The sequence below is a fragment of the Ammospiza caudacuta genome, chromosome 1 (genome assembly GCF_027887145.1).
Source record: "Ammospiza caudacuta isolate bAmmCau1 chromosome 1, bAmmCau1.pri, whole genome shotgun sequence".
Lineage (NCBI taxonomy): Eukaryota > Metazoa > Chordata > Aves > Passeriformes > Passerellidae > Ammospiza > Ammospiza caudacuta.
The window spans coordinates 41819591-41842413 of NC_080593.1; the positions used below are offsets into that span (position 1 = coordinate 41819591).

At 39.1% G+C, this 22823-nt stretch overlaps 1 protein-coding gene across 1 annotated transcript in view; it reads right to left on the minus strand.

The window, feature by feature from the left end:
- The window catches only part of GADL1 (glutamate decarboxylase like 1), a 71965-nt gene that overhangs the window by 21137 nt on the left and 28005 nt on the right, over window positions 1-22823 (minus strand). Inside the window, exons 12-14 of the mRNA XM_058800518.1 lie at window positions 20734-20933; window positions 16409-16460; window positions 13320-13409 (exon numbers count right to left, since the gene is read on the minus strand). Of these exons, the coding sequence (XP_058656501.1) occupies window positions 13320-13409; window positions 16409-16460; window positions 20734-20933 (342 nt within the window). The remainder of the gene's footprint in view (window positions 1-13319; window positions 13410-16408; window positions 16461-20733; window positions 20934-22823) is intronic.

The following is a 22823-nucleotide window of genomic DNA, read 5'->3' on the forward strand; positions in this document are numbered from 1 at the left end:
GAAAATTTATCAGAAGGAAAAGAAAACCTTGATCGACAGGACCAAGGAAAGAAGAAGTGGTTTAGTATGTACATTAGGGATGGCTGAAGCCCTATGCATGGTTAAATCATTAAAAATGCAGGCAAGGCAGAAATGTTCAATAAGCTTTCTTTTTCTGCTAGGAGGGATTCCTACCACAAATCTGATGAGTTTTCCAAGCCATCAGCAGCCATCAGGATGTTAAAGATCAACTGAAGAGAAATTTTTAGGTCTAGGCCTGGATGGCTAAGATTAAAAACAGCTCACTGAAACTGTGGGCAATTTTTGAGGATAATGTGGCAATTTCAGAAAACAAGTACTACTATTAGAAGTGGTAAGGAGACAGACCTAGTGAAATAAGATTGCTTCAGTCAAGGTGAACCTGAAGTTAAAAAAGAAAAGCTCATGGTGGATTTAATTCATAATGAGTTAAAGGTAGGAATACATAGAAATTATAAAAATTTATGGAAACAGATTCAAAATGTAGTCTTTTGTGTTCAGTTATATTTTATATCTTTGCCAAGCACCATTTTTTTGGGTCAGCCCACCTTCATTATTTTGCTGATATTCCAAGTTTTCTTGATGATTTATTTGCACTGAGAGCATTAATGGGAAAGCCTTACACAAGCCATTTAAATGAAAAATAGCAGGAACAATTCACACAGGAACAGCACAAAAAAATTAGGACCACACAATAGGAATGAAGTAGAACCAAGCAAGATTTGAATAACTAGCATATCTCCCTACACAGGAAAAACAAAATGTCAATCAAGCATTACTGCTAGTGAGGCTCCACAGAGATCAGGATTAACCTTGATGCTGATCCTCACTGCTGGTTTTCTGAAAGTCAATAAATGACAGCTGATACCATTTGCAAGTGAGAGATTCACAAAGGGAGAAAAACGAGGAAGACAAGCCATTGCACAGACCTGGACTGCTCAAATTCACTCAAAAGGTAAGTTAAGCACACAAAGAAAAAAGCAGAGACAGCTCAAAATGGATGACTACCCCAAAAGCTGTTACTCTGAAAAGACTGTAGCAGTCAACAATAAAACAAAATCCATATGAGCTTCCAGGTCACATATCAGAAGCCAGAAATTCTTCCTGGTAAGAAACTGACTTCTCTTCAATTGCTTCCACTCTACACCCAAGCCAAAATCAGCTTTCAAAAGTTCTGTCAAGAGGCGGATGACAAAGTTTTGTAATTAGGTCATTTATGTGAGTGCTTTAAAACAGTCAAGACTGCTCTTAAACGAAGATTCACAGATCATAGGACCACTGGTTTTTCTGGGATGTCAGTTTGTTTTCCACAGGCCAATGGGAAAAATAACCCAAACCACCCAAGATGTGCTGACAATTTATTTTGTTCTCAAATTAGTAATTTAAACTTTTCATTTCAGCATTAATCACCTTTTTTTTTTTTTTTTTTTTTTTACAGAGCCTCCCAAAGAAATACAGTAGAAGAAAAAAGGTAATATAATCCACAATTTTATAAGCAAGTGCACAGATATTAGGGAGACAATTTTATCTCCTAATAGAGTAGTGGAAACAGAGGTGTTGGCATAGTTCAGAAATTTGTTGGGGTTTTTTACGATAATGAAAAACGGGAAGGATGATGATGACAGCCACAGAAATAACTCAATGTCTAATGAAGACTTAAAGATATGAATCTATTTAGTTTATAAATAGAAGAATGAGAGGTGACTTGATTATAACTTATGAGCAAAAGGGAAAAACACATTAGAGAAGGCTATTTTAGTGTGGATAAGTATTTTTTCACCACCATTTTGTACAGGAAGGCTAATTAGCTATTGAAAGGAGGGACCAAAGAATGTGTTAGTTTTACCATTCCTTGATGTTTTCCTGTCAAGAACAGATGCCTTTCTAGAAGATGTGCTTATACAAAAGTCACTGGTCTACCCAGAGAAGTCTCCAAAATACAGAGCTGGCCAAGTAGAAAATGACAGTACTCTAAAGCAACCTCTAAACCATTCTTTTATTGAATATTTGTGAACTATAAATCAATAAAAGAATTGCAATTCTTTTTTAGAGATGCTGCACTTGCCCAATTGTCCACATCCTTTGAAACTCCAGTGACATGAGAGTTCCCCACTTTTGCCTTATATAACAAATAGAGTGAATATTTCCCCAGATAGGCTAAGCCAGTGGTGAAGTTGTCACCCATGTTTCAGACTACAGTGCAAGTTTACCTTTACTGTGAGGCAAACTAAAATTCTGTTCAGCAGCTGCTCCTTTCCAGCTGATGAAACAGGAAAAAAAATCTTATTTTCCATCAAACACATAGTAACCCATGTTGTAGCAGTCAATTAATTAAGGGTGAAACTCTAAGATTTTATTTTCCTTCTGTCCAACTCATGGGAAAATGACTAAAAAAAATCACTATGCTATTTATCTTATGATCACTATTATTGCACCATGGTCAATTCACTGCTGTTATTTATTGAACATGTCAAACCCAACAGAATGCTAGAAGACACTTGTTTCATTCAGAAACCACAGCAGGTACCAGCTGGCAGGACTGGCACCCCCACCAATACCACCAGAAAGATTTGTAACCAGAAGGAACTTTAATGAGTAGTGTAGAAATGGTTCATTTAAAAAATCACCACTAACAGACCACACTACTACTCACTGTTCATTCATCCACCTGCAACTCCTGATATTCAAGTACCTTTATATCTAAAGCACTCAGAGAAGGTCCTGTTACCACACCCTTGAAGAGCAAAAGGCAGCACTTAAGAAGGTGCCAAGAAAGGGTGCCTTCCATTCCTCATTGCAGTTTAATTAGCGCAAAAGCAAGACAAATCATGCATTAACAATTAAACAACTGCTCAGAATGATTTTTGCTTAGCCATGCTCTTTACTTTCACTCTCAGTGAGATTCCTCCTATGCACAGGAGCAAGGGGAGGGGTAGATATTGCTGTTATCTTGCATGTACCCTTCAGCATTGAAATACCAGTTATTAGTAAGGTTAATGAGTATATATAACCATCATAAAGGAATATATATAGCCATCATGTATCAAGCCAGTGGCTCTGGTGGGCAGTTCCCTTACCAGTCCCTAGTGCACCCCAAAATGCTCACCTAAAAATCACTTCAGTCTCAACCCCATTCAGTTCAAATTCCCACTGTAAAACAGATCCTCTGAACTGCACACCAAAACCCTCCCCGTGCCACATCCCAAGTTTTTTTTCTCTGCCAGGGTGCTAGAAAAGTGCTAGAAAAGTCAACCTTCCTTCTACCACGTTTAAATAGGAAAAGAATTTATCCCTTGTGCAAACCACAGAGCAGCAAGTCCACAAAACCCTTCTGTTACTGCTGTTTTTCTGAGACAAAACTATACATCCTCACCATACCCACACAGTACCACCTGTGCAGCTTCAGGCTTGCAAATTATTGCTTCCCCATCACCAGGAGACCAGTTAGGATCCTTCAGAGAGCCCCTGAGGCTTCTCATATGAATGGAGTAAATTCAGAGCTGGCAGACAGACGGATCAGCTTCACAGACCCAGAGAACATGTTCAGTGCTCCTGAGGGACCGTTCTGCAGACACCCAGGACAGAGATGAGATAGCCATGAGTCAAGTGTACTGGAGATACTCTGAAATGCTAATGCCTCTCAAGGACTGTTTTTCTCATTTGCAGAAAATTAGGAGTTGGAAGGGGCTAAAAAAGGAGTTTATTGTTCCCCTGAATGTCAGATAAAATAATTTAAGTCAATGCATTAAAATATTATTAAAATTTGTTATGAAAAAATAGATGATAGGGCTTTTATTCAGGTAAAAACAGCACAGAATGAAGCTTCTAGGGACCTCAGCACTCCAGTACTTAGACATTCCCAGAATGCTTCAATTATTGAGTTCCCCTGTGATATATGCTGGGTTTCATTTTGATCCACAGGCTATTAAACATGATCTATGATACTTTCAGAAAAGCAGTAGTTTGGAGTTCAACCTGTAACTCGAACTTTTTTTTCTTCTATCACAGGTTATTAATGTGCATATGGCACCAAGAGAGCAGAATGAAGGGGTGCACAGATATTCAGGAGCACAGTGCTGCTTTAGGAGAACAAAGTGCATAAGGTCAGGCAGAACAAAATGTGCCGAGTGTCTTCACACTCTGCTTTCTTGCTAAAAGCAGTTCTCTTCACAGAGAGGCACAAAAGGCCATTTAAAATATTAGCCAATATGTTCTAACTCCAAAATGAAGCAAAGGAAGTGTAATTAGTCCCATTTAAGCAGAGGAAAATACATGTTGATTGGGCAAACAAGTGCTATGTAGTCAGGAATCTGAATGTACTTTTTCATTGTCAGGGTGATGAAACACCTGCCCAGGGAGGTTATGGAGTGTCTCATCCTTGGAGATATTAAAAAGCCACCTGGACATTGTCCTGGACATCTGACTGTAGGTGTCAGGACCTCAAAACCTGCAATGCTCCCTTCAAATATCAACTATTCTGTGATTCCTTTTACAAGTTTTTTTACAATGAAGTTACTTGAGTAACATTTTATGTTATTCCATCCTCTCCCTTTCAATAATAATCTTCTTTTATATGATCCCAGGAGGTAAATACATACCAATATACATGTGTATGCATAGGAACACACATGCATTTACATTGAAACACTGCATATGGACTGTTCTAAAGAGTTTCACAGTGTTGCATTACAAAATATGAAATTTTTTTGTCATTTCTGTAGCAGTAATGAACAAAAATGCAATACTGTTCTGTGGAGCAACATGACTCCAAGTAAGAAGTACTTATTTTTTGTTATGCTATTGGGAAATGGTGAAAGGTACAAACAAGGATGACATTGAAGTGCTCTTAATGCTAACAAACAAACAAAGAGACATGAAAAACCCTTACATTCATCACAAATTCCCTTCTCTTTTCTATACTCAAAAAATAGTTTAATATTTGCTTTCAAAAAATTGTCATAGTTGACATAGTTCTCAGATTAGCTTTTTCAATTGTGCCCAAACACAGATAAAACAATTTTTTGTTGCCAACTAGCTGCTTAATTTCTATGAATTGCACCATTTTCACATAGTCCCCAAAAACATTCACCTTTCTGGAAAAGAAATGGGGTTGTTTTACCCTCTTGGTCTTTCCACAGTTTAAGAGATGCTTAACAATGGGTGCAAAGCACCTGCTGCTCTGGGTAACAGGTTCTATCTATTTGAAAGCCATAGAAATTAAAAAGTACTGTCTCTGTTCACACAAAAATAGCAAGGAGCTCTTATGTGTGCTTAAGTGCCCTTTAGTAAATTGAGTCTGCAATAAAGCAGAGAATGCTGTTCCACTGAATCCCCACCACCTCTGTCGACCTATCAGTCCCAAAATAAGACTTTTTAGAAGCTTCCTGTATACAAACAGAAAGATTAATTATATGTGAAGCTTTTAACAATGCAAAGATTTGAAAACAGGTTCTTTTCAATATCTGAACTGAAAGCTAGAGTGACACTCAGGTCTAAGCTTGCAAAACTTGTAAGATATTGGACAAGTGGAACCCATGCTTTCCCTGTAGGAAAGGAGTACACCTACACAAAACATATACCACCACCATAGGTGATTTGCTATGGTCTTCAAAGAATGGTTGTGTCAACTGTTCCTTTTTTAACCTGCATAAAGCACCATGTTTAGCCTGTGGCCATGGCGCTCCTGGTACTTGAGCCAGCTAAGGTATCATCACAGAGCATTTCATACTGCGATGGAAACACACCTTGCAGTCACCTCCTTGGAAGGTTTGGTCCTTTACTTTGAATCTGTGGGTCTCTTGTGATTTTATTTCCTAACAATACTTCTCTCCACTTTGTCTACTGCCCCCAGCTTCATTTCATGCCATTATGTGTATTACCACATGGAGAAATTATCGGACCTTCCATTAGCCTTTAAAGGATTTCAAGCAAGAAACGACTTATGTGAAACCTACTTCATCTCTGGAGATCTGAGCAATCTTACTCTGCAGGTGGCTTGGTGAAGATGAAAGCCTTGTTCAGCTTGAATGCAACATATGGAGCTGCAGCAGACTCCCTCCCACCAGCTCTGATTGTTTCAGCAGGCTGAGCACCAGGGATCAATAGACCCCAGTCCCCAGTGTGCCTTGAACATGCACAGCTCAATGTTAAGTCCCTGACAAAAGTTGCCCTGCACTCTCATCTAGTAAACCATTCAGCATCAAAATCATTGGGGTTCCTTCTCTTTTTTTTTTCCTCCCAAGGACTGAGGTGTAGTTTTAGCAGCTGTGCAGCAATGCTTTGTTGTTTTGCTGCCAGATGTATTATTTAGTGACATTGATTGTTGCCTATTTGCATCAACTGAGACAAGCACCACTGGCCTAACATATGTAAAGATTTCTGCATGAATGGGACTGTCACTGGAACCCAACTGATACTACACATCCCTGAAAAGTCAGTCTGCAATAAGGGACAAAGTAGAAAGCTAGAACAGAAATGTGACTGTCATGTCATGAGTTACTGCAGTATCACTTAGGACTATTATAGAAAGCAGAGGCTGGAAGCAGCTCACAGCCTTATCTTACTACATCTACTGTAGTTACAATAGAGTCATAGAAATATACCTCTGTTCTAGCCCCATACACACACTTGATATGCCAGATATCCCATGAAAGAGCAAGTGTGAGATCAGGTCACTCTCACACACCATTTTATGTGGCTGAAAGTTAGGCAGGTGTACAACCTCACCAATGTGAAATATAAACTGAAGTGCCCCTAACACCTGGGTGGAGTCCTAAGGTGAAATGGGCACTGTCAAGTGCATTGACTCCTACTTCTGATGAAGACTTCACCAGCCAATTCAGAACTTTAGACTAACACTACTACTTCAGTAATCATTCAAGAATAGATACAAAAGAGAAAAAAAACCCATAAATTCCAGTTATAATCAGATACACACTCAGAAACCAAAATATTTTACTCTGAATTAACAATTTTTTTAAAAGCATGTTATTTTTGTATTCTTATAACCCAATTCTATGGAGAATACATTTAAAACAAAGTAATGTTAAATACCCTGTTTAATTAACAGCTACAGTCACTTTTGTACTGATGAGTCATATAAAACTGCAGAAGAAGACACATATTAAAAGGGAAAGTGTGCAAATCCCTCATTAACGAGGTACTGAAACACTGCTATAATTTTTCTCTGCTATTATATTATACTGTACTGTTTTGTCTCATTTGTCAAAGCTTAGACCTTTCTTCTTAACAATAAGAGTCATTTATATGCAGCCAAACTACAAAAATTTTATTCATCTGCTACAGTATATTATGCAGTATTAGGTGCAAAATAAGAGATGTTGCTGCTTTAAAAATTAATTCCTATTTTATTATTAAACTTCTAAGCATCACCTTATGCTGAGGAATGGTCACCCTGATTATTATCTTGTTACTCATTCTGTGGCTCCAGTGCTTGTTGAGCCTCTCTTCCCTACGGTCCTTGCCTGCAGCCCTGCCTCCACAGGGCCCCCTGATCTCACCTCTCCTGGAATGCTGCATTTCTGCCCCTCTTGAACACAACACTGAGAATGCAGCTTGGTCCAATCAGTCAGGAGGAGATTTTGCAGCCCTTCTCTCCAGAAGCCTGAGAAATGAAAATCTAAAACAGCACACAGCATGCTGAGGATTTAGTGTTAGATTCTTTTTACCTGTATTTAGAAAGAATGCAGCCAATCAAGGGTCATGGCACCTCTTAGGTTCCCCTTCTGAATAATGAAGCCTTTCCCAAGGGTGCTTCTGACTGCAGGTTGCCTAAGTCATGATCTGGGAGCTCCCTTTCTTCTTTTCCATGTTAAAGATGATGGGAAACCAGCCAGTTCCTCAAGCAGCTTCCCTGGGTAAGTGCCTTAAGTTTTACAGGATGAATCTGAAGCTTTTGTTGACCTTGATTCTCCTGACAAATAAAATTTCTTCAAAGAGGCCCTTCAGAGGTCCCAACTGATATGCTGAAATGACAATCCACCAATCCTCTGTCTAAAAGAAAGATTGCCAAAGCAATCTCTTCCACCTGTGGATTTTTGTTTCTTGAAGTCCACAAAAGATTTGAAGGGTGCTTTAAGAGAAAGCAAAGACCTTGAGGGATGGCACTTGTGAAGTCTAGATGGACAACACCCACAGCCTTTTCTTCCTCACTAAGCTGGTCACCCTGTCATGGAAGCCAATGATTTGGCCAATCTAACTCCTGTATATTTCTGTGCAAATCTTACTTTTTTTTTCTTGTCATTTGTTGTGGTCCTCCACTAAAACTGGTGTCAAACTGAGCTAGATGCTAGAGGCAGTAGGCTACTTGCTACCATAAAAGTTACTTATGTAAGGAAAGTTCACAGAACCCTGTCTCTGCCATTACTCTTCAAACACACACATTAAACTATCATTTAATTGTTTCCCTCTTCAAGAGTAAGAAAAACACAGGGATGCCAGCAAATCAAATAACGTTTTGCACACAAATCTATTTCAAGTAGAAATACACTTGCACTGACATATTTAGGACCTTTCTTATGCATAAACCTGATTTCACTGCATTTAATACTGTGTTTTTAACTCATGTAATTTTTCTCTTGTTCTTCCAAAATGTGGAGAACAAACTTTGTCAATATAACCAACTGGAGGTCTTGTTTTCCCTTCCCATTCAAATCTTGTACCATAATCAATAGGTATTTTAAACACATAAGTACTGCTGAATGTAGTCCTTGATTAGGTTTTTTTTTTTAATTTATACTACAAAGATCACAAGATTCAGGGGTTGCCAAGGCAACACCTCTTCAACCTCCTTACATTTATGCTTTGAGATGAAATCTCTCATTACGCAAATGTATCACAACACCATTCAGGATGACAGGCTATTTTACAAATATGCCTTCAGATAACAGATATATTCTCCCAAATAGGACAGAAAGGCTAGAATAAGGTTACCTTTTACTACGATGAAGAGAGGAGGGGCAAAATGGCATTATTCCTATTCCAAGCTATACAGGCTTTAGCAGGACATTACTACTTTAACATGACTTGGCATCCTGAGCCTTCTATTACACCCAATAAATTTTGTATTACTTGGCCAAAAATCCTCAAAAGGAAAGGAAGGAAACAAAACCAAAAAACACCAACTGCATTACAGAAGTGGAGTCTGAGCCTGAGTTTCCAGAATTTGGAGTTACCGAATCTAACAGCTGCGTATAAAAGCTTTACTGAACCATTGGAAATCTAATACTCCAGCATATGTTTTTTTATAACTACAGAGCAGGCAAAGTTTAGTAAACCACAAAAGGCTTACTAGGAACCTACTGCTGCTTTTTTAACCTAGATTTTGAGGTCTAAAGTGGTACTTAGCAATAAACCACTAGCCTTCTTTATTGAGCAGTATTCATTACACAGTACTCTACCTACAGTCGTGCCCCAGGATCATTTGGCAAGGCCAGGGTGCTGCAGGAGGAGGGGTCTGTTAAAACAGTTACTTCTGTGCTGTCTTTTTGTCTGCAAGACCAATGTCTGCGTTTCACCAGACTACAAAGTGATCCAGAATGACTAAGACACAGCTAGCTGACTGTGATAGCAGCAGGACGGCAACAGGACAGTTCCAAATGTATCCCTCCAAACTCCTCCTTGTGCCCAGGCATCCTCTGTGCTGCCAGGAGGCTTTCCAGAGATGCTATCATTAACAATCAGCTAGTTCTACATCATCTGCATGCATTTCAGTATAAGCTGAGAAAGCTGACTTTTCTAAAGAGAAGATTGTTGCAAGAACGTGTAGAGATATTTGTAGGTACGAAGAAAATACGTAAATTTAAATTATATCTGCTTATGTGGTTTTACTTCTTCCCTCACTCCCATTTCTGCCTTGCAATTTCCAGTTCAGCTTTTCTCACCGCGACCCGGTTATACACCGACCACTCTCAGCAGTAAACAAAATAAATCCCACTGTGTTACCAAAGGAAAAGGAGCGAAATTCCCACTTGGGGGCGCATACAGCACTGGCAAAGCCATCGCTCCTTCCTCCCGACAATTATGTCAGCTCCAGGTCAGAGACAGCAGCCCCCAGTCTGCAATGACAAAATAACACCTCTGACAGATAATTCCAGTTGGCTCTACCAGCAACTCCTCTATTACCACAGAGGGCCCGTTTGCAGGGTTTCCACAAGAAAAAATCTCTCCTCGTTTGTGAAGAATGGCACTGGGAAATGCTTTGCACCGGGTCGTTAAAGGGCTATACTGCGTGCAGTGCAGGGCATGGACCGCCTTGGACCGTCTGACTGCACCCAAAGCCTTGCTGCACTCTTTATAGAACTAGTTTCACTGCACAGCCAACTGCTGCTGTAATCCCAAAAGATCAAAGCGGTGTCAGACTGTGGATGTGCACAGAATTCCCAATTTCACACATAACAGAGGAATGTGCCATTCATGCTGTTCTTTACTTCCCCCATCATCATGTTGTTTTCTCACTCCCTAAATTGTTCAGGCGATGAATCAAATGACCAGTTAGTGACTGTTCCAAATCCTTCAGACTTCTATCACCTTTCTGTTTTGAATGTAGGAGATTCTGAAGAGCCCAAATTTCACAGCTGAAGTTGAAGGCTCAAGAATTTAAAAGAAACAAACAAACAAACAAACAGCCTACCAAAAAAAAAAAAATTAAGCTTCTGAGAGACATTCTATGTAGGACAACAAGAAGGCTGACATCAGAATCAGGTATCACACCACAATGCAGTCAGTCCTGACACATTTCCATATAAAATGGGCCATGGAAACTGGAGAAGAGCCAGTACAGCAGAAAACCTCCAAGGTTATTTTGCATAGGACTATGCAAATTCTTCACAAAGCTGAGGACTTTAGATCTGAACAATTTGCTTATCAATTTTCACCAGCACTAAAACTCATATAACTAGCTTTAGAAGACAACATGTTATTCTGAATAATATTGCTGAACAAGTAGTTTAATAAATTACTTACCCTAGGGATTTTTAAGACATATGTTTTCTTAATTATTGTCAGTTATGCAGGTCAACAAAAAGGAAGATTGATTTCTGGATAATCAGAATAACTGGGATGTTAAAATGTAGTGTGAAAAGAGAAATTGTGAATGAAAGCATTTTAATGCTCATTTAGTGATATTATGGGAACATTCAGGAACTGCTTGCAATCAAGAAACTGTCACAGCCCCATCTGTCAATCAACAGTACCATGTAACAATCTCTCCAGCCTTAATGCTCTTATCATTTACACCTTGCTGATCAGGATGGATTCCTTCTTGTCCAGCAATATATTTGTATTGATTAATGTAATATAATAACCATGATGGTTGCATCAGCAATGTTAAAACAAATTGATCTTAGCTGAAAAAGTCAAGTCAGTCTTATTTTTTCTGACCCAGTGTTGTCATCTCATCTGCTCACTGATACATGTTGTGCCCCAAACTGGCCCTCAGCATCCAAAAAGCAGAGTAACCCAGACCTATCCATGCAGAGAATCAGGAAGGTGAAATAATATGTTTTCACTGTGAAACAGTGACACTTCTGTAGTGTCAAACTACTTCCCAGCAGTGCCTAAAATAACGCAACTAACCATAATCATTTGTTGTTTCCTCCAGGAGAGAAATTTGTGCCACTTCCTTGGGAGTTTTTGTCTCTTTTGCACTAGATTTTTTTTTCCAGGCTTTTATGGGGAAGAGTGAAATAGTTTATGTCTTAGAATTTGGAATTTCTTAGGTTTTCATCAGAGGAGATATAAGAATCAAGAAAATGTCACCTTGCCCATGAAAAGAGCAGTTGTGATCTGCAGCAGTGGTCAGTTCTTGGAAGAAATTGCACGCAAACTTCTTTCCCTCCAAATTATTTTCCAAAAACACTGGCTAGGAAATCTGTATTTCCAGAATTAATCTATCTATATTGGTACATAAAATAAAGGCAGGTATCTATTCCCTACCCTGACTAGAAGCACCATAGAGTAACAGAGCAAAGAGACAGTAAGTTACACTCCATGAGCCACTCAAATATACGTGCTCGAAGCCATTTGTTGTGCTTCATCCTTTCCCTCCTTGGTCCCATATGTAGCCACATAAATCAAACAGTGACACTTGCAGCAGTTTTTCTTCTATGCCTTCCAGTTGCTCATTCCCAAATCCTCACTCCCCCATGAGTAGGTGAGCTGTTATACAGCTCGGTATACACACATACATGCACATACACACACACACATATACATATATATACATACACACGCACATATAAGGCTTCTACTCTAAGGAGAGGACAGGAAGCTCCAAACAAAAGGAACACAACTTTGTGAAAGGATGGTAAATGCCAAGCCCTTGCATCCATACTGTGGCTATGCATGCATCTAGACTACAAAAATATACTTTCCAAAACAATACAGATGGGGTTAAGGAAGATCTCTCTCCTAAAGACACTCCAACAAAAATTGAAAGTGATTCCTGTGAAAGCTGTTGAAATGAGGGAAGATGTTACAGGAAGCATGTATATAAAGTATGTATGGCTGTTTACATAGATGTGTATATCATCTGCATACTATCTTCTAGTTTAAACTTCTAGTAGCAAATTCTCTGAAAAAATAAACACAGAACACCACAACTCTTCCAGAGATGAGCAAACAATGAATTAAATTCAATTGCTCACAGAATAACTTATTCAGTAAAACATAATACCACAATGTCTAGTGGTTTCTTAATTAAGTCTCAACTAATGATTCTCCACTAGTAAATTCAAAATTTTACTGCTGCTTTTTTTCCAAAATGTTCATGATTTTCTATCAGCATGGCAAAGAGTTACCAAGACACTCATCTGTGAAGCTTTTCCCACAGCATTTTCCCATTGTATTCCTGTTGCCATTTATGTTTAACATCAGAAGTATATTCTTAAGCACTTCCTTACTTGCATTATCATAGATTATCACAGATAATGCAAGCCAATTTCCAAGGACAGCACTAAGTATATGAAACAGGTAATGAATGAATAATCTGTCTAGACAAGAGATGCGCCAACACTGTTCCTCTTCTCTCAGTTCTGCCAGCTGCTAACAGCTTGGATGGCAAACTGAATACTTGTTAATGCTTACATCTCTTATAGTAAGAAAAAAAAAATAATTAGATTTTTCTAAACTAATAAAAAACTTAGATCTTACCAACATCTATTTAAGGATTAAATCCCCAGTCAACTGACTGGTTCTAATGGTGAGCAAAGCTGAGGGCTATTTCCCATTTTTATCTGGCACACAGATTAATCAGTAAGGCTCAGGTAACACATGACACTCACCTGGTGCAGCTTTTGCCAAAATTCAGGTCCACCCTCCATTTTTCTTAAGCTTGGTGGAATGTACCAAAAGCAGACGTTTGCATACTCCGGCTAAACAAGAGAACGAGTGATTGTTTATAAGATGTAATAGGACACATATCACAGCTTTTCAAAGAGTTCTGCTTTACTTTTTGTGAGGGTGAAGTCTTTGAGTTTATACTCTTTCCTTTAAAGCTTCCTCCTCCAAGTCACCTTTCATTTCCTTGTTTTTGAAACTAGAAATAATTTCTCAAATCATCCATTCTTCTTCCTGCTGCCAGGGGCTGCTTTTCAATTTCTTCTTCCTATATCCATCTTTAACTCTGTTTTACTCAGTAAAAAACCTTGGCTAGACAAAGTATTAGAGAAGTGCAGAAAGTAAGTTACAGAATTCATATTTGAAGCAACTTTAAAGAATACATTTTCTTTTTAGTGTTTTGGGGTTTTTAAATGGAAATTTCCAATTATGCCTTTTATACAAAACACAAAAACTCAGTTTTTGTGACCATTTAACACTTTCACACCTCATAATTTCTCTACTGAACAATGCCAATCTCCTCTCATATCACAGAGCACACTATACAGTGCTGGAGTTAATGCTGAATTTCTCAATTGCCACATTTTATAAGAATCTCAAGATCCCTTGCCGGGTGTGCACCATATCCTGAATATATCCTGTCTAATATCTAAGCAGGCCTTTTGAGCAAAGACTGAGACTTCACATGTCTGCTTCTCTCCAGGGAAATTTTGCCTTTAAACTCAGCAGAGTTTGCTGCAAGGCTCCCAGCCATGGCTGTTCACCATGCATTATAAAATAAGGCATTTTGTGCTTATGTTTCTGTATCCTATATGATTGAGAAAATGTTCCCAGCAGGCCAGTCCAATGTCTATACATTTCCTGCTAATTTGGAACTTTTTTTTTGTTTATCTGTATAGAGAACAATAATATGAGGAATAGATACACTTTGTGATGCCATCCCACACAACCCTTAAATCACTAAGTCAAATCTTGACCTCCACTATTTGCAGCACAGCATTCAGATGGCAACTAGATTTTAATATGGATTATGACAATTTGGATTGTGAACTCACACACCCCACTCCTCTCCCACATGCCATCCTCATCAGTACTGGAGGAAAGAAAAAAACTCTGTTAAAAGGGAGCTTGGTAGCTGAGCCATCCCATCTCTTTGCCCCACTATGGATGTGGCTGCTATTATAATCCCAGGCAGTCTCCTGAAGTGGGAGGAGATCCCACCAACTGAGATGTTCTTCCGTGAAAGGCCACTGAGAGCTGCTCATATCATTTTCTGCTTCATTCAAAGAATGCATTAAAGACGGTGAAATCATCAAGAAGAATATCATTGTCAGCAGGAACTGAGCTGCAAACCTGCCGTGTGCTGCTGCTGAATGGAATAAAGATCAGTTCTTAAAGTCCCATTTCTTCCCCCAAAGAGCTTGCTTTGAGTACACATGTAAACACAGACTCTGAAAAGGCAGTGCCTTCCCCATAAGAACAAGGACTAGCTCAGCGCTACAGGGTTTACTGCAAAACTATTTAAAATCAGATGGCAGGAGCAGACAGATGGTAGACATTACCATATTGCCATTGCCTATATTGCCTTCTTGATTATCTCAGTTTCCTTTCACACATCAAATACATCATTGCCCTCTGAAAATACCATTCATCCTAGAAAACAACCCCCAGCCATGCTTCACACTCTATTTCTGGGTATCTTGTCACAGGTCTTACTCAAGGAGGTAAGCAATTTTACCACAGAAGAGTTCAAGAGGACTCAAGCACAAGCTGGCATTTCCAGGCCATAGAGCAATTCTCATTACAGGTTTTTCCTCGCTGCATGTATCAGAGGATCATTTTCCTAAGATCGTTGTCTGAAGCCCATCTTCCCTTGCACAGCTGGGCCTCACTGCCTCATAGCATCTTTTCTTTGAATTCTCTTTGCTTATCCCCTGCACTCCTGAAAACTTTCTTAACCCTTTCAACTTCCCAACCCACAGAAAAACTCATAGGACTCAAGAAGCTCAACCTCTTGCTCATAGTCCATGCTACAACACTCCTTTCAAACCCACTTTAAATCCAGGTTTTCAACTCCTGCAGGAACTACACAGCAGCCTCTGCTCTTACCAAGAGTTTTCACATCTACAGCAGATCTGGGCTCTCTGCTAAGGTCCACAATAACAAGAAATAGACCCCTTTTAACAGACTTGCCACTTTACTGACCCCATCCTGTGCTGCTGATCTAAAATTCTTCAACTGATCAGCAGTTTTCAAAGTTAAAGAGAAAAGTTTATATTGTATGAATAGTATAAAATATTTTTCACGTTTTGTATTTTGTCTAGCCTAACCTGGAATGCTCATGGTGGCACTTACTCCATCTCCCATCCTCCTCCATGTGCTCTCTTCCTCCTGACCCCACACAGCTGCCTGTCTTTCATACAAGCACACCTCCAACAATGCAAAAAGGTTTTCATTAAAATGACAGGTCTTTGCAACATCCCCCAATATCAGCCTCATTAACCAAAGAGCTGAGGACAGGTGGAAAAGCAGTACTCAAGCTCTATTCCCTACTTCCCCCAAGCAAGCTCTCCAAACAGGAAATAAGCTGACAGGTTTAGTAAAACAAGTAAAACACACAACTTTTGGGTAGCTCTTAGGAAGATGGGAGTCAAAGTAGAACTAGGGGAAAAAATATGGACTTTAACAATGAAAAGTCCATCTTTAGGATCAAACTATTTTTCCATCCAGCACACAGTCTTATTTGTAGGTCTAGCAAGCATTGCTTTTTTTACAGCCAGCCTCTTTGCTCTCACAGAAAAGTGCTCTCTATGTCCCCTGAGGCAATACAGGACCAGAAGATAAGAAATTAGTTAGAATGATGGTAAGGAGCACAGCCCATGTTATGTGTGTTCAATCATATCTGTGGACCTCCAATACATAAACTGACTAGATTAGATACTTTAAATACAAGTTGGTAATTGACTAAAAAGAGCAAAATCAAACAACTGAGGCCTCCTAACAATAACAACAGTTCAGTTCTCATTTTACTTACCTCTAAAAGAAGCTGGAATCCCTCTCTTTTTTTAATTTCCTCTACTAGATACCTGTAATTAAAAAATCAGGGATTTAAAGCATAGAACAATACACACAGAAACAGCAAAAAAACCCAGGGTCCTAAACAAGTATTCCTTTTTGTCTTGTTTTTTTTTTTCTACACTTAGAAAACAAGAGAGTCAAACCTCATTTCTACCTGCTGTGAAAATGCAATAGCTATTAGCTCCTGGAAACAAAAGAAGGCTACAGCCAGCCAAGGAGCACTAAGGAGAAGCCAAATTCTGTCCTCAGGCACAGATTTTCAGCAGAGCCACATGGCACAAATTGATCCTATTTGCATCAGGTTCTGAACTTTCCCACTGCAAATTAATACCTCCATCCCTTGTTCACAAGTGCCAATGCTGGGCTGCCATGTTATTTCATTGTCACTCTGACACCTCTTGCATTCTACTATCACCAGAATCTCTTAGCTCAGCCCAGAATTTAAAAATTTGAACATACTTCAAGCTCAGCAATTTTCCCAGTGCTGCCCACATTCCACATGGTACAACAATGCAACTTTCCATTCAGTGTGCCACTGCTTATGTACAACAATCCCTGGATCTCCTGTGCTAACAGGGTATTAAAATGGGAATTTCTTTCTCACCTGACACGTGTGAAAAACACAGAAGCCTTCAATGGAGAGGTGGGTTTGAATCAAAATTTTGGATACAAACCGCTCCAATTTACAGAAATTTTTTAAAACATGACCACAGCTTTGCATGGGACATATCACACAGGAATTCTGAAGCAAAGGGGATGTAGATGGGAATTCTCTTTTCTTCTCCCCCCCTCAAGGCCTCACAAAGAAAAATTTCAACAAATTCACTGCAAATTCACACTGCTTTTCCATTCCAACAAAATTTTAGTTCTTTTACATGAAGATATTGCTGTTTAACATTAATAAATGTTAGTTTAACTGACACAGTTAAACTACTGATTGTGCACAAATCTGTTCTTGCATTCACTATTTGGCATTTTCCTGTCTGAAGCTGCATTACTGGTCGTCACACCAGTAACTCTTTTTGATGAGAAATACTGTGAGAATAACCTCCCTTAGTCTTACCCATACCTGAAATTTGCTGCCAGCAGGGACACCCCTAGCACAGCTGACTCTGCACTGCCCCTCCTCAGCAGACATGCTGCAGAAACAGGCTGGCTGGGTGAGCAATAAGCAATACCCTGGATGGCACACACTTTTCCAAACAGCGCCTGGGGAGTTGTCACGCTGTTTATCATTACCAGGAGCTGTGCTGTGACTCATTGCCTCCCAGCACACACCCCAGCACAGGCACTGCTGCAGTGCAGGGCCAGAGCCTGTGGCACACAGCTTAGGAGTTGTGTGTGCACTGGGGAGGGGTTTCCTCTCCCTGGAACTACGTTCTGGTTGTTTCTGCCATCACTGCTCAGATCCTCCTGTGTGCACTGGTTTGTTATCTGGCTGTTAATGCCCACACTGCTGCTTAGGTTGAGAGACATGATTATCTGTAAGGTAATTATCTTATGTCAAACAAGCTTGCTGCTTCTTGCTTGTCCTGTTTATTACAAGATGCTTGTCTGTGCCATAAAACCAATTTCAACAACGTCAGCAGGCTATTCATATGGTAGTGGCCTTCAATTAATTTTTTTTTTAAATAAATTATGAAAGCAAAACCTATCCATAATCACTTTCCTTTTTCTTTTTTTTTAGGTCTTGAATTGTTAGAGCAATTTTACAATGCTAATATCTTTCCCTCTTTCCTCAAGTGCCTTTATTTTATATCACCTAGGAATAAAATCTGACATAGGCTACCTGGTGTCAGTCAGGTTCACAGCACTGTTAATCATGTTCTTAACTATGCTGCCAATAACCTAAGAAGGCAGCTGTTAGAAAATCCATTGCCCATGATTTATCTTGCCAGGATCATTTGATGGCAGTGGAGCAATTTACTTTGTGCATCTCTCCACAGTTGACAGTGAAGTTTTATTATCATGTCACAATTGTAGTATGTTAGAGGGGCTTGAGTCTTAGTGAAGACCAAAGTACACAGAGAAATGTCATTTGCTGTGATTAAGCCTTGCAGAAAATGAGGGGTGGAGATCTGCCATGGAAGTAGACATATGTCTGCTAACAGTGGGTGTCAGAAGAGGAAACAGGCAGAAAAATTCCAAAGAAGATGAAGCATAAGATGCAGAGTTGTTTATGTAGTAACTGTAGCTGTATTGTAAAAGCAGTTTATGTCTCCTTTCTTTTTAGTAGTGCTTTATAAAGCAACATCCCTACATCAAAGATAATTGGGGGAAGAAAATACACAAAAAAATTCTGAAGCAATCAGTGGGATGCTCTACTCTACGTATTTAAAAACCAAGCCTTTCCAAAGAGACAGCATCACAATCTTCCTGGGATATTTAATACCCTGAAAGCATGATTCATCTCCAGAACAAGAAGATACTACTGGAATAGCCAATAGGCAAAGTTTGCTGCAGAAATACATGCTTGCAATTACTCTAAAACCTTTGCAGCTCTGCTTGGCAACAAGCAAAAAAAAAAAAAAGAAAAGAAAAAAAAAAGAAAAAAGCAATGTTGCCCTTAAAGCCCTAAAGTCAGTGGACTAATTCCAGAATTAATCCAGGTCTTTGTTCAGGAACACTGAAATACTACCCTTGCAACTGAAGTAACATCTAATGTAACAAATGAGGAGAAAGGCTCTGAATGTCTGCACAGCGAGTAGTTGGTAAACCTGGTATCCATACAAATTCAAGATGGCAATCCCACCACTGTGAAGAATCTATTTCATCAGATAATGTCTAAAAATTAAATTTCTTCCTAATAGAAAAATAAACCAAACCCCAGAAGAGACAAGCCAGTCACTCCTTATAAGAGTTACCATCTGAATCCTAATGTTGAACAGAAATATCGATCCCAGAAAGGTCATTAATCACTACACAGTCAGTCAAATGACCCTGGCCAGTGACCTTGATAAGGCTGAATTCTCCTACTGATAGTGGAAAGAATTACTTACTCTGAACAGACAAAGAACAGAACAATGCTTTGCAACAAAAACAAAGTGCAATTTAACCAGAACATATTAAAAAAGATATAACCAGCCAAAAACCTGAGTGGCTTTAAAGAAATAAAGTCACAATTTTTTTTTGGTTCCACTGGTTTTGGTTCTTTCTTTTTATTCCTTTCAAATCCACTCTGGGTTTAGGTCAGGGGCATTTTTATATTTTTATTTTCTCTTTAGGTAGCTTCATTACAGTCAGACTATTCCTTGAATTTTGATTGAGGTAAACATTCAATACTTTTCTACTTGTTATTTCATATAAAAAGTAAAATGTCAATACCAATTATTTGACTTAAAGCAGTGTGTAGCTAGCTTGGTGTAGTTTTCATTGTGCTTTTTTTGCATAAAGTCTGAACAAATATTTTACTTAAAGTGAACTTTTTTTAGGGGGCCATTATTTCAAAATTATTTATTCTAAGAGAAGAGAAAACCACCTGTACATGGAGTCTCTTCCCAGAAACAAGGACATCACCATCACTTTATAAACACCTTCTACCAAGAATTTTGCTGAATCCACTTGAGAAACTCAGTTCTGCAAGACCAAAAACTTAATGAAACTGAAGAGACAGGTGTGGGGAATACCACAAGTAAAAGCTGTTTCAGTCCCTAACAGAAATGTAATACTATAAATGTAATACTGTAAGCATTAAGAACTTCAGCAAACTTGAGAAAAACCACTCAGTATGTCAGAACAATATTGTTTGCATACACCCTGATACATACATTGTTTACATATACCCTAATATTAACACAGTGTCCTCATATGAGTTTTCCATGATCGGTTTTTTGCGTTTCCTCTTTCACAAGGAATGATGTGAGCAGGAAGCTTTGATTCTTGCCAGACACAGCTTGGATTCTGGCACATAGAACTTCTTTTACACCAAAATCAGAACACACAGTTGAACAGAAAGTGTTGAAAGAAAGTGTTTTAGTAACTCTGTCCTATGTGTGTAGTTCAGGTAACATAAATGTTCCCCAATACAGACCGATAGCCTAATTTTGACTTCTATGTTTGCCAACATTTATGCTTATTGCTAAAAGCAATCACTACTATTAAATATTGTATCAAATGTAATAACACTAATTATTATTGTTATTACTTCCACCTATTATACACAAACAAAAGGATAGAGGCAAAATGTAACAATGGGGTCTGTTCCAGGATATGGAGTATGAGCAGTGACAACACTTCAGCCAATCCAACAGACTAGACATACTCAAAACTGTGAGGGCGTACCTTGCCAAAGCCAGTGCCCTGTTCACTCTCTCCTCAAGGCCTGTAGTTCCCAGTGCTTTCCACATCAGCCAGAACTTGAATGCGTCTGGACGCCTGCTGCACTGAATGGACTTGTCCCCAGTGTCGTAGCTGACGTCGTAGAACTTGTCCTGCTGGAACAGGTAGGCAGCCTCAGCAGAGTAGCACTTCTTCAGGAGGCCCTGTGAGGAAACATAGAATAGAGACTTCCATTGGTGATGAGCATTTTCAAACCTCCTCACCAAACCCTTTCTTTTCTTGTCTGTATCAAATTCTTATCAAACAGATCCGGATATGCAGGATAGCATCCAAAGCTAATGATGTGGTTTAAGAAGCCTGGATGTGCCTAAAGTCAGTAAATTCACACTGACAACCAATATTTATTTATAAATATAAATAAATATTTTCTTCATAATGTCATGAAAGAGCAGTGATATAGATCAGCAGGTTGAAGAGGAATTTTGACTCAGATCTCAAGAAATCATGGGAGTGGGTACCACAGAAACAGTTGCCCTAAAACATATATGGATGTGAAAGAGACAGAACAAGGAGACACCTGCACCAGGCTTTAGATCACAGAATCACAGAGTATTTAAAGTTGGAAGGAATCCACAAGGATCACTGAGTCCAATCCAAGTGAATGGCTCATACAGGAACTGCACCCACAGTCTTGGCTTTATAAGCGCCATGTTCAAGAATAACCCCTGAGGAACTTCCTACATGTTCACAAATGGAACTTCCTGCATGTTCACAAATGGCTCACTCCATTCCTGCTTTGGTTAGTTGCAGGTAGGGAAGATTTTAGCCCAAATAAATAAATGTTTAGCCCTTACTGCCAAATAGTCACTGTGGATTTAGCACAGGCTGGCTGTTTGAACAGAAAAACCACAAGGAGATTAGTACAACCCATTTTTTTTTTCTCTTTCACATTTCAGATAAATGTAACATTTGAAAATAAACTTAAGAAAATATGCTTTCATATATGCTAATCATGATTTCTAAATAAAATTATTTTTATTCAGGAATCTCCAGCCTACAGCTTCTGAGGGAGAACCTGGGCAGAGATGAACAGCACAAAACAGACAAAGATTAATGAGTGATGTGGCAGGCTCCAGCAGAGAAGAAGGCTGGGAAACAGAAAGCACAGAGGCTGCTACAGATTTAAAGGTGCAGAGGAAGAGAAGAAAAATAGAACTGGCTGTTGGTTGAAGAATGATATACCAAAATATACTCTGTAAAACTATGAAGTAGAGAGAAGGGCTGGCAGAAAGCAGGTCACAAGAACAGAGATGAGGATGGCCCTGTGAGGGGCCCAGGAGACAGAAAACCTGGATCTGTCAGTGCTAAGAAGAGCACAACTCATCTTCCAACTCAATCTCACTCTTCAATTTGAGCAAACAAAAAAAGCATTTCTCATTTTACCCTTTTCTTTGCATCTGCTGCAATTCTGATTTTAAAATGGCACAGTGTCTGATATTACTCTTGATCAAAGTGTCATATTCCCACAACAGAGGTACAATTCTTGTTCTACATTCCAAAATCCTACTTATGACTTTGGGACTGGCAATAAAATGGAGTAAAAAGGTCAAGACAAAAAAAAATTAATGAACTGACATACACAGAATAACTCTGCCTCTCTCCTAGACTTTCTAATTCCCTCCAAAAAAGCAAAGCAAATAAAAAACTCCACCTACACACCTATTAATAGAGCACTAAAGGAGAACACCACCAAGGTTTCTCTATAACTTCTGGGAGGGTTTGACAATCCCATTGTAATATTTGATAAAAGTACAGCAAATTTGGTCTGAACTCTTAAGTCACAGGAGCAGCATGTTCAGCCTGGTGAAAAGGCAGCTTTTATGACAGCTTGGGGGAAAAAAGGGTTGGGTGTCTCCTCTCCCTTTGCAAAGTGATAATGTGCAGCTGCAGCACTGGGTAGCCACAGCTGGAAAGCCAATGATGGATGCAGTGTTTTGCAGCATATAGGATTCTAACAACTACTTGGCAATTTTCTCAAATAAAGAAAGGCAATAAGATGACATTAGAAATGACAGAATAGCCAAGCACTGAGG